This window comes from Sebastes fasciatus, chromosome 17, assembly GCF_043250625.1.
Source record: "Sebastes fasciatus isolate fSebFas1 chromosome 17, fSebFas1.pri, whole genome shotgun sequence".
Lineage (NCBI taxonomy): Eukaryota > Metazoa > Chordata > Actinopteri > Perciformes > Sebastidae > Sebastes > Sebastes fasciatus.
Genome location: NC_133811.1, coordinates 12,555,001 through 12,567,807, shown reverse-complemented (window position 1 = coordinate 12,567,807; position 12,807 = coordinate 12,555,001). Strand labels below are relative to the sequence as shown.

General features: G+C 41.5%; 1 protein-coding gene across 4 annotated transcripts in view; it reads left to right on the top strand.

The window, feature by feature from the left end:
* Positions 1-12,807, top strand: part of col16a1 (collagen, type XVI, alpha 1) — a 134,643-nt gene that overhangs the window by 80,441 nt on the left and 41,395 nt on the right. For all 4 annotated transcript variants that reach the window (XM_074612782.1, XM_074612783.1, XM_074612784.1 and 1 more), the window contains 4 exons: positions 4,618-4,741; positions 5,367-5,648; positions 6,534-6,614; positions 10,542-10,610. In XM_074612782.1, coding sequence (XP_074468883.1) covers positions 4,618-4,741; positions 5,367-5,648; positions 6,534-6,614; positions 10,542-10,610 — 556 coding nt within the window. The remainder of the gene's footprint in view (positions 1-4,617; positions 4,742-5,366; positions 5,649-6,533; positions 6,615-10,541; positions 10,611-12,807) is intronic.

Below are 12,807 nucleotides of genomic sequence, written 5' to 3'. Positions count from 1 at the left end.
AATTCAAATGCATTTGATGGATTTATTATCACATAGCAAAAAAAGTGGTACAATTCGTTTAAGCATTTTGCTGCTTTTCATATGCAGGGATCGCTTAATAAGCACAGCTGTAAAATTAATTTTTTATTGAAAGATCAACAGAATTATATGCAAGCAAAGATGAGGAGTGCAAAGGTGATGGCAGCGGTGCTCTTAAAATGTGTCTGTGACCATGGAAGGATCATAAAAGAGCAAAAGCGTAGGAGGGAAATAAAAGAAAAGCTAAAGAGAGGAGTGATTTTATTTTTAGAGAGCAAATGCAGAAGGCAGATATGAGTCAATGAAGAGAGGGTCATGTACCTTTTTACAAAAATATTCCAATTTACATCAGCAGAAGGGGGATGATTGTTAGTCTGACTAATGTTGAATTTGTGGTACAGCAAGCCTGTCCAGACAAAATGCATTAACCACACACAATGACTGCTTTTTTGGGCTGTGATTTTGTATAATTTATATCAACCTTTATTGACCTGGGGATGTTTTCGAGTGTACATGCTGCTTTGACCATAATGTTCAGCAGCTCAACCGCATTTGTGCAAATGGGAACACGGGAGCACAATTCTTTAGCCATGTTATTGGCTCTGGGGATTGCAATGACAGTCGCTCATTTGGTCTGTTAGGTTGTACCACCACTGTAGTCGAAACCGAAACATCTCAACAACTATTGAATGTGTTGCCATGACATTTTGTACAGATTAACGGTGCCCAGAGGATGAATCCAAATTACTTTAGTAATCCCCTGACCTTTTGTACTTTATGATTAGCTAATTAGCAAGTTTTAGCACACTAACCGTAGACTGTATACAAGAAGTGGACGTAGTCATCGTGACGGCACCCATTGGTTTGTGGACTGCCGTTTTGAAGCCTTGAGTTTGGCATTTTGGACCAGAAGTGATGCGAGAGGGTGGAGTTAAGTACAGCCAAACGCTGAATAAGACATTTTTAGGCGACCAAAATGTTACAATTTCCTTTCATGAACTCAAAACACACTGTGAAAGGGTTAAAGTTGTGAGACGAAACACACGGACAACTCCCAGACTGGACAACGCTGTGGTAGCGACCTGTCAATCACAAGGTAGCCACGCCCTAAAGAATACCCTGCTTTGTCGTCTATTTTTCAATAAATGGGACCGTAATTTACTAAATAAACACCATGCTGTATTGAAGAAGACTTGAAACTAGCAATTGAGACCATAAACTCATGTTTACAATGTTTACTGAAGTAATAAATCAAATGAGAAGTAGGATCATTTTCTCATAGACTTCTGTACAATCAGACTTCTTTTTGCAACCAGAGGAGTTGCCCCCTGCTGGCTGTTAGAAAGAATGCAAGTTTAAGGCACTTCAGCATTGGCTTCACTTTTCAGACCAAGAGGTTGCCGTCTGGTTCTAACATGCCGAACGAAGTTCGGAAATGTGGTAAACATTTTACCCCTCCAAACATCAGCATGTTAACATTGTCATTGTAACCAAATTAGAGTGCTGATGTTAGCATTCAGCTCAAAGCAGCGTTTTGCTTAAGTACAGCCTCACAGAGCTGCTAGTATGGCTGTAGACCACTTACTAGCCTTTTCACCTTACCCAGTATTTGACAAGTGAATCAAATTCTGTTTAGGGCCCCAAAAAAGGCTTGAAATTTCCATATCCAATGTGTATTTTTTTACAATAGTTGTCAAAGTATGTACTGCTGTCTGCACAGTTCGACTTCTTCCTAAAGTTGTATGCATGTTGTTTAAAATGAAGATATCCAAAGGGAAAAAAATTGCAATGTGTAACAAAGTTTGGCCACTATAGCTTCTTTTACCTATGAGCTCCTAGTTGTTTAATATTCCGTTCGGTGAGGTGTGTGTATAATACATTCAGGGATAGAAAGCCTCTCCACTGAAAGCAATCAGTTAGAACCCCAGTACAAGGGTGCCTATACACCTCTCCAGGTGATACTCCCATCTTAAACCAGATATCTGCTTTTTCAACATTAGATATCCTCTCCCCCTCTTCCCTTGTGCCTCTCTGGCTTGCACTGACTTTCCTCTTTAAAAAAAACAACAAAAAAACAAGAGAAGAAGTAACTTTCTCTCAGAGTTGGGAGAGGCTAGATCTGAATCTGTCTGGCCCATACTGAGTGATTTATCTTTCCCCACTGCATGTTTGTGTATACTGTATGTGTGTGTGTGTTTGTGTCTGTGGGGTTTATGTGTTTCTTTTCCAGGACTCTGAATGTAATAGGCCATGGTGAGGTATTTTCAACTTAAAAGTCAATAGTTTGTGAGTGTTTTTGTGCCCTGCAGCTCATGTCACTAATCGACAGCAAAAACAACTCTCAACATCGGTTTCTCTCTTTATTTGTCTTTCTCTGTGTGTGTCTGTCTATCTTTCTTGGACACACACTCTTTTTCCTATACATATTGTTCGTTGGATTAGTTAATATCAAGCTCTCATGCATTTTCATATTTTTACCCAGAATGTCTTTGTCCCTCACCATAGTTTTCTCCCCCTCTCTGCCTCTCGTTGTTGTCTCTCTCTCTCTCTCTCTCTCTCTCTCTCTCTCTCTCTCTCTCTCTCTCTCTCTCTCTCTCTCTCTCTCTCTCTCTCTCTCTCTCTCTCTCTCTCTCTCTCTCTCTCTCTCTCTCTCTCTCTCTCTCTCTCTCTCTCTCTCTCTCTCTCTCTCTCCAGGTCTCCAGGTTGAAATTTTTTTTTTCTTCCTCACCTTTTCTCCCACTCATCCTCTCTTTGTTTTGATGTCCTGTAGTTGGCTGTTTTCCCTTGGATCATCCCTTAGTCATAAATCACTGTCACCCCACTTCGAGGAGCGGGAAACCAGCTGCCAGCATCAACAATTCTCTCTGTGTGTGTGTGTGTGTGTGTGTGTGTGTGTGTGCAAGAGAGAGATGGAGCAAGAGAGAATATTTCAAAGTGTTCACCATCTCAGTGAGCATGCATTTCACTGGGCTTGTTTGTGAACCCTTCATCTCTCAATACATCACACACACCCATGCAGTGAATATTTTGTGTGTGCGTACACTTGTGTGCTTAGATGCCCTTGACCAAAACTGAGGGATGAGGCTTGCTGGACTGTATCTGCTATGAAAATTAAATGCTAGAGGTGGGGGGTTAGAGTACACACAGCTTTGCATTGTGCTGCTGGCTGCAGTCACAAAATGTGGGGAGAAAAGCAAAAAGGAAAAAATCGGGAATATAGAATCTAAAGATGCTCACACAGGAAACGCAAATAAGATTAGTTTGTCACAGTGCTCACAAGGACATCAAAGAAAGATATGTGAATCCAAATATGTCTTAATTTGTCAAAAGCTTACCAGCTGCATTTATGTCTACTTTGATAGATGGTCTTTATTGTTTCGGAGTGAAGTTAGTTTTCACAGCTTGTACATGTACATGTCTAAAAATGAAAAATGTACAAATATACACAATATATACCTGGACACTGACACATATGCACATATACATTCATGCTCCTACTCCTTACCTGCACCTGTACATGCACACAGTACAGACACATTGATTACATTTTTAAAGTAAGATGCCCAGCAATGTTCCTCTATACATACATTAAGGTAGCCTACACATCAAGGTATTTTATTAAGGGCTGCTATGTCAAAAGCATAGATCGTATATAAAGATGGACAAGGCGTCTCCACTTCCACCCTCTGTGCAAAAGTGAAGCCAAAATATCCCAGATATGGAAGCTGCCGTCTTGATATTTTGACGTCATTTGGAGCCAGAGTCTGCACAGTAGTGATTAGGAGGCTGGTATGGAGCCAGTCAGGAGCCGAGCATGGCCACAGCTTGCTAGTGTGAGCCACCTGGCCGCTACGTTATAACACGGTAGCTGTTTGGCTAGAAAGATACAGCAACTAACCATAATATCTCTATAACTACATTTATGATCAAATTGACACATGTTCTATTTCGCAGACTCGTGACGATTATGGAAAGTTCACTCAGAGCAGCTGTCCATTATGACGTCTCACCCCCTTTTTATACCATCAAATAACTAATGAAAACCAAAGTTATCAGAAAAATTAACACTTGAACATACATCAGTGTGATAAGAACTAGTTAAAATACCAGAAACCATCTTTGGGAAAAATGTCTTTGACGTTTACTTTAACTTTTTTAGTTTGGCTCATGTCCAATCCGCTAACATGGAGGGGGTTGGGGTTTATGACCTATACTGCAGCCAGCCACAAGGGGGCGATCAAGATGTTTTGGCTTCACCTTTGGGGAGCTGTCATGTCCTCCGTCTTTATATACAGTCTATGGTCAAAAGCAACAAAGGCAGACCCCTCCTGGTCCTGTATCTGTAACCAGAATACATGAATATGGGGAGTGGATTGAGGGGGTTGGTCAGTGTCATTTATAGCATCTTTTTATTAGACTCTTAAAACTCTTTATGATCCCAGTTTGTAACACAGGCTTGATTTTACACTGTACATTTACAATATCCAAGCCCAAGCCAAGATAACCCTGATGGAGTTCCCCTGTAAACTTTCCTGCACATAGTTTCACTCTATATGGAGGATGACATGTCCCTGACCTTTAGGAACTTGTGTGTTCCAGTGAGGTGTTTCCTCTCGGCATTCCTGAGGAGTTCACCCTGATCTTCACCCTGGCGTTAAAGAAGGCTGCCCTGAGAGACACCATCTACCTCTTCCAGATATCCGATCAGCAGGGATACCCCCAGGTGCAGCTCACTCTGTTTCCACATTGCCGGCTTTACGCATTCCCCCCCGCCTCTCCGTCCTCCCATCACTATTCCCTCCCTCTCCCCCTCGATCCCTTACCTTTTATTCATCACGTCTTTTGTCTACTCATTCCCCCCCGTCTCTCATCTCTCTTTTGCATAGTCATCCACTTTGCCCTTCGATTTCTTCTCTACCGTGACACCTTTTCAATCCTCTCCCCCTTTTCATTCGACGCGTCTTTTGTCCTCTCTTTATTCTTCATCCGATTCCCCTCCCTCTCTCTCGCTCCCTCGTCCCTCTGTCACTCTTCCCTCCATCATCCTCTTTCATTCACCTTCATTGTTATTCATGTGTGTTCCATGATGAAGCACTGGAGTCCCTCACAGTCCCCATAATCACTACGAGTCTGAGGAGATTTAAATACTCAATGTGTATGATGGATGAAGGCCAAGACGCCTCATTAGGAGTGATTGATTGGCCGTACTGTTTGTGTGTGTAATTAATATGTCTTCCCCCCTTTAGCTCATCTCTGCTACTGTGTTCAACAGCTTTGTTAGGTGGAAGCAGCGTGTACATATTCCCACTACTTTGGTGTTTAATTAGCACTTTGTGTTGGAAACCCAGCTCTCTGTAGACCTCAACGGGGCCGATGGCACCCTGTCCCTGCGTGCCAGGGGGGCAGAGCCCGGAGCTGACCCGGTGAGCTGCGTTTTCACCGGCGAGGGCGTGGAGGCCCTGATGGACCTGCGCTGGCACAAGGTGGCCCTCAGCGTGCAGCGCGAAGCCGCCTCCCTCCACGTGGATTGCAACTCCATCGAGGCCAAACCCCTGGAGCCCCGCGGAGCTCTGCCCACCGACGGACACACTCTGCTGGGCATTCGCTCTTCAGATGCTGGGCCTGTGCAGGTATGGATCTTTGGAGGATTGGGAAAGAAGAACTGAGAGGAGAATTTGTGTGAGCTTTTGATTAAATATGCAGCGTGTGACTGCCCTATCTTGGCTGTTGAAGAGCTTTTGATCTAGTTTAAGCTCTGCAATGTAAATGTCATCTAAACTTTAAACTGTTTGAAAGTGTGGTGACCTTTAGTTCCTCTCTGTGTGAAGAACAAACTGTTACTTGACTGTTTTGAATGAACTGAAATCCCTTATTGGGACCTCTACCATAGAGAACGGCATGGTAGTGCTGTGCTGCATTATGTAATTCAGTATACCCTTGGCATATACAATTTTTATAGGCTTTTTCCAGACCCCTCTGTTTCTGGACAGAGTGAAATATTTCTAGTGGACCAACCTCCCATAAAAGGCCTTTGAACTGAAATCAATCATTCTCTTCATGCACGTGTATATTCACATTTGTATGTATGCATGTGTGTGTTTTAGACCACAGGCTATGCCCCTGAGGGTCTGTTTTCTTTGATGTAATCTCATTCAGTCCTGATTTTAAAAAAACAAGCCGACTACCTGGGAGTCGGGATTATTAACGCTGAATAGATCCAGTAATCCAGGCACTTAGTTTGACGATCAATTAACCGGCCTAGTTAGCGAGCAGGCAGGGTATTTTGTTCGCGAAGGGAGGAAGTGTTCAAACACGTACACACACACACACACACACACGTAAATCTCTGGACAAAGTGCTTTCCTAATACTTTATATAGATGAGAAATGAATTGGCTCTCAGCCACGTTTATTACCTCATTTAAACTTTATTTACATTATTACACAAGAGGACTTATGGAGACCTGCGTGTTATATACATCAATCTCTTTCTCTTTCTCACCCTCTTTTCCTTAGATGGACATTCAGCAGGTGATGCTGTATTGCGACCCGACCCTCGCCATTCAGGAGGCCTGCTGTGAGATACCTGGAGCACGGGTAAGACCGTCATTAATTGATAAACAATCATTAACAATAACAATGCATTTGTGTCGTGGAGCAGAGACTATTCACAACTGCTCTACACCGAATTCTCTCCCACATCATCCTCTATAATACAAATAATGATAAACCTTCACATTCTTGGGAAATACTCTTATCTGCTCTCTGGCAGAGAGTTATATGGGACGATGGATACCACTCTTGTGTCTGAACAGTAAGTATCTGAGGTGAGACCAAGTCCTTGTTTTGCAAGTCACAAGTAAGTCTCAAGTCATTGCACTGAAGTTAAGACAGGCCAAATCCTGAGTCAAGTCAAATCCCAAACTTTGAGTTTTGAGTCCTAAACAAGTCATAATGTGCTCTTCCCCCAAATGTAATGCCATTTTAACAAAAGAGTAACTGGCGCCAACTCATGCTCACTAACGTAATGTTCGTTATTCATGGTTTTCTCCTGCAACTTGATTGGATGCTGTAGGATTAGTTCAAGCAAAGGGGATCTGGGGAATTAAGTGTAAGACAATCAAAATGCAAATCCCAATAACATTCACAAACAATAAAGAGTCCAGAGTTTAAAAAAAAAACACAACCTTTCAGGCATTCAGCAATAAACAACAAAAGATAGAAATTCAGTTTGGTTCAGTCAAGTTCAAGTCGAGTTTTCATCAAATTTGTGTCTCGAGTCTGACTTGAGTCCACACCTAAATATCAAGCTTGAGCCAGCAGCTGGTTAGTCAAGCTATCTGGGTCCCCTTGTGTCCAGTTTTTGTGCTAAACTAAGCTAACCAGTTTGCTGGCTATAGCTTTATATTCAATATGTATGAGGGCGGTTTCAATCGGGTGTTTCTCAACAAGGGACTTGAACCAATTATGCCAGTTTAAAGGGGCACCCATTTTAACCAGTTGGGCCCATTGCCACCCCAAATTTTTCAGTCTAACCCCAGTCTTCACGTGGGGATAAGGTGCAGTATGAGTGTGGAGCAACATCATCAGGGGGGGAAAGGCTTTGCTGTGGCTTTACAATTGTGTCTTTAGAGGTTTCTGGCTCACACAAATCTTCAGTTGACAGGCGTCTGCCACTCAGTTTGGAAAAATTTGGAGTAACTACTTTCCTCGGTGAAACCTAATCTAGACCTGATTTAGTTATTTGCTGGAAGGTTTACTGTGCAACAGCTGCAAGAAAAAGCTAAGTGCTATGAGAATTAACCACGAACAGTTTCTGCATTTTCTCTGGTGGCTTCTTCTTGTTAATCAGCAACACTTTGTCTTCATAAAGCGTTGTGCTCAATTATTTTCTTTCAACTCATTTTAGGTGATCCAAAAGAAGATGAAAATGTTTGACATGCCTTACTATATAGCACTCTGTCAATTACTTGATTTAGGCTTCTACAATTATGAAAAAAGCCTGTCTTATGTTAGTTAACACAATCAACTTCAGAGGCTTTGTTTAACATAGGGTATTATGTAAACAAATTGACTGGAGCTTAGAGTAATTCCATTGTGTGCAATTATGTCACATTAACTGCAGTTTGCCAATATTCTTTGTACTCCTAAAGTGTGACTAAAAGCCTAATTGAAAGTATCACTCGCTCGCTCTTGTCGCCTCAGAAATACCATTTTCTACACTATTTTCTTTTTCTTTATATCTCTCTCTCTTTTTGTCTTGCCTCTTACCTCTTGATGTGTACTTTCTGTGCAGTTATTGTTTGCAGGCTTCAGAGAAGTAGAAAACAGATTCATTGGACCCAAACACAACAGCATGTTTCTGTTAGACAGACAAAAAAAGAGAGAGCGAGTGATTGTTCACTTCAGGTATGGGGAGAATTGCAAACAGCCAGTTCTTGGGTTTATTTTTAAGCTGAAGGTATTTTTATGCTCAGCCAACTTTTTGTCAGAATTCTCCAGGGTGTCTGTGCTCGTGCGTGCATGCGTACATGTGTCTTTTTCATTACCAAATTAATTTTTGAGAGGGATACAAATACGGTGAGAAGTTCCCTCTGAAGTTTGAAACTGTAGAGTCCTCTGGAGGAAGGACTGAACGCTGTAGAATTGTTGATTAGAGGAGTTTAAAGGAGGAAACCTCTTCTCCTTTGCTCAAGGCATGTGTGCTGCAGGGCTCCCTGCAAGCTGCGTTTAAGTTTGAAATGAGAAGTGGAGGAGCATGTGTGCGCAGATGTGTAAGCACTCACTCGCATTCTCACACAACCACGAAGGCTGCGGCTTCTTGAAACACAAAGGAAAGAGATAGAACTGCTAGTTGTCAATTGCTCTGACATTGCATATAACGTTTGTGACATTTTAGCTCAATTTCACTGTGTTAAAACAAGATATTTCAAATAAACCCGGTTGGATGAGAACCATTTTCTGCTGTAGGGAATGGGATTTGCGGAGCATTCTGTGGCGCCGCAGACATTTTTGGAGGGTAGATTACGGAGCTACGGTAGACTCATTATCTGTTACCGGTCTATTCCTCTGTCTTCTATCAATCGCTCATCACCAGAAATGTATAGAGTACGTACGAAAAACAAATGTCAGATAATATTGTGGGTTGGTCCACCACTATGGTTCCATCAGCATTAGCTGGAGGCTACTTTGTTTTTAATGCTAATTAGCAAATGTTAGCATGCTGACAGCTAAACTAAGATGGTGAATGTAATACCTGCTAAACATCTGCATGCTAGCATTGTCATTGTGAGCATGTTAGCATGTTGATGTTAGCATTTAGCGCAAAGCACCGCAGTGCAGAAGTACTGTACAGCCTTGCAGACCCGCTAGCATGGCTATAAAGCCTAAGGCTGTGTCCGAAATGATATACTATGCACTATATACTCAATATAAGAACTATCGTTCAACATACTTTTGTGTGAATAAACAGTAGTATGTATTAGGGCTGGAACGGTTCACAAAATTCACGGTTCGGTTCATATCCCGGTTTTGGGGTCACGGTTTTCAGTTCGGTTCGGTACATTTATGTTACAGCGAGGAGGTCATGTTCTGATTTCAACATGCTTTTCATTTATTTGGCAAAAATAAGTTAACAAATGTTTGCCTTATCAAAAGTATGGCTTACATAAGGAACATAAATACTTCTTCATTGTCAAATCTTAATTGAGAGAATAGGTCTTCTAAAGTAATTAGTGCAAGCAAAAAATGCAGCTTTGTTATTTTCATATAAATATGATGTAATGATACTCTAAGCTATCAACATAAATTGAAGCATAAGCTCAACCAGAAATATACTAAAAAACAACAACAACAGCATAACATATGTCTCAATTCCCTGATTATCAGGTCTTAATTGAAAGATTAGTTTTTCCACTCAAAAAGTGCAGTATTTGGAAAGTAATACGGTTGGATTTCTGTACCACTGTGTTATTTAAAAGTTAATTTAATAAAATTTAAATAAGGGCTATTCAAGTGTTCTCACTGGGAAGTTGATTTACCTAAAAAAGAAAAATGATCCGCTGAGTTACAGAAGTCTCTTTCCCAATGTAAGTCTATGGGAAAAAGTCTTTTTGGGCCCAATGGCATCACGTGGCTGACACGGAAGTTGTAATTCCACCGTATGGCCACTATGTAAAATTTGCTTCAAAGGCCGGCGCTCTTCCTGGAGGTTTGGTACAGCTTCATAAAACTGCTAGCATGGTTATAAACGCTTAGTCTTATTTTAAATACAGTCATGATTTGACTGTTTCCATCATTCCTACAAGAAGAGACTTATCCCAAAGAAAAACGTGTCTTGCAATATTACAACTACACTACAAATTTGCAACTACAGGAAAGCATAAGACGAGATTAGGACATTTTTCACTTTTGTACTTCCGGTCCGATTTTTACATCCCGCTCGAAAAAGAATTATAGGATTCAGGTTGGGAATCACAATGTTCTTTTACCCTGTCTTAAATTATGTCTGTTGTTTGTTTGCAGTGCCCACCAGACACTCCCAAGAGCCGCCGTGCAGCTGAAAATGACCTGTTGGAAAACACTTTTAACGAGGTAAATACACAAATGCACACAAAGAAAGACATTTGAACACAAACTCATGAAAGTATGCACAAGATTACACCATATAAACTGAAAATACTGTATGCTTTAGTTATTATAAAATCAATGCTTTTTAAATCCAGTAACACATAGAGAGAGGGAAGATGTTATTGAATCTTCCATAAACACTGTCATGAATTATCACAACACATGGCTCCCATCAGGCATGGACATAACGCATACAGACACAGACAAGGGCTTGGCCTCAAACAGCTTTGTTCTTGAGACAGTTTGAGTTGTCTTAGATGCTCCTGCTGGCAAGCAAACACTGGCCTCTAGGACTTATACCAAATGGCTTAGTTGTTCTTCCTTGAAACTCTGCAGAGGAAAACATGTTTTCGGCTCTGCTGCAGTCTTTAGCATTTCTGAGCTTTATTCTGACTTCAGTTCAGTTACGTCTGCTGGTAGCGATCGTTCAAAGTGTCCACGGGCAGTGTCGAACGCGTGACAAATGGAGCGTTATGCAACACATGGGAGGAGTTTTTACACAAATTTCCATGATGTGTTTTATGTCTGCCTCAGCGCTGCGTGATACATGAAGTTCGTCCAGTATAACGTAAAGGCAATTTATTTTTGTTTCCACAGCCGCTTGTTTCATCATTCATATTAATGGGATCTATATCCAATTATCTATTCATTAGGGCTTGGTGTTTGTCTTGTGGAGAGCTGGTGTTAACTTAGAGCTCTGGCAGACTTCAGGACACAGTAATCAATCCCATAGGTGGTTTCAGCCAGACAATAACTCTGGCATGCCATCTCTCTCTCTGTGTTTCTTTCTCTCTCTCTCTCTCTCTCTCTCTCTCTCTCACCTGTCATTCTTTCTCTCCTTCTTCTCTGCTATCAGTTGCAGACTGACTGTTTTAACACGTGTATTAAGATGTTTAGCCTTACACTACAATATTCCAAGCGTAGTAATGTTTTCACCATCTTCCTTACAGATGCGTAACTGCCACGAATGCTGCCCAGATGCATTTCTGTCCTCATTTTCCCTTTTTATATCTACGCCGTCTCTTTTTCTCTTTTGCCCTATTTCACATGGTGCTCACACATGCACACACTTACTTGAGTATGTTTCTATTTTTATCTGTATGTTAGCTTTATACACAGTAAATGATCAATGTAATCCAAGATTCCAGTGTGCAGGCCAGATGTTACTGAGCCATAGCACTGCTTTCATTAAACTAAGCCTCACTGAGTGACGGCGTATTAAACTCAGCGTACGTGGAATGTCATGTGTTCTGTATGTGGGAAGATTACCGTACATTATTGCTTTGGAGTGAGCGCAGGGTAAACTGGGGTCAGCTATTGGTGAATTACCATTTCTGTGGATGTATATTCCTTTGTTAACCCTGTCACATACAGTTTTCTACCTTTTTTTCTTCTTAAGTAGACCAGATCCACTCCTTCCCTTCTCACCTTTCACAATAAAAGCCCTGGACATATAATATTTGCAGGCCAGGATTTCCCATTTTCGTGTTGTTTATTCGTCGGGCCCCCAGTGTGTAAAGGTCTTAATTTCAACAATTTTATAGGAGTGTAACATTAAGTACTGTCTGTACGATAAGTATGAATCTACCGCCCGCAGTGATGACCTGTTCTTACAATTACTAGTCGGATCAGGTTTGGTGCAGAGGTGTGTGTACCATTGCTTGTGTCTTTGTTTGGGTCACAGCAGTTACTGCCTTGCTGAGGTATGACAAATCTCCCCAACCCTCTGTTTCTCATCTTCAAGCGTAGGATGTAAACTTCTTTTTTCCCCCCCTTGCTTTCAGCCCAGCTCCCAGCAGAAAGGTCATCTGGTCCTCAGAGGAGCCACATGCTTCTTTGTGTGTTTTTCCCACTCTCAGTGTGTTTCTACTTGACTTTTTATGTTGAAGTCCAAAACCAGCTGTAACATATCTTCTCCCTCCTTCCCTTTTGCTGAAACTTTTCCTTATTTCTCCCCCTTCTAACTTACAGTCTTGAACAAATTGTTTCCGTTCAGCTCTCCAGTCCTTCCTCCATGTTTCTTGTCGTTGACTTTCTTTTTTTTTTTGTTGCTTGATTTGTAACTCTGTGCACAGCAGGGTCCATCTCTTCACTTGCCTCCGGGCTCATGGGGTACAATACTTCTCTTTCTCTCTCTGCTCATCCTCTTTCATCTCTTTTC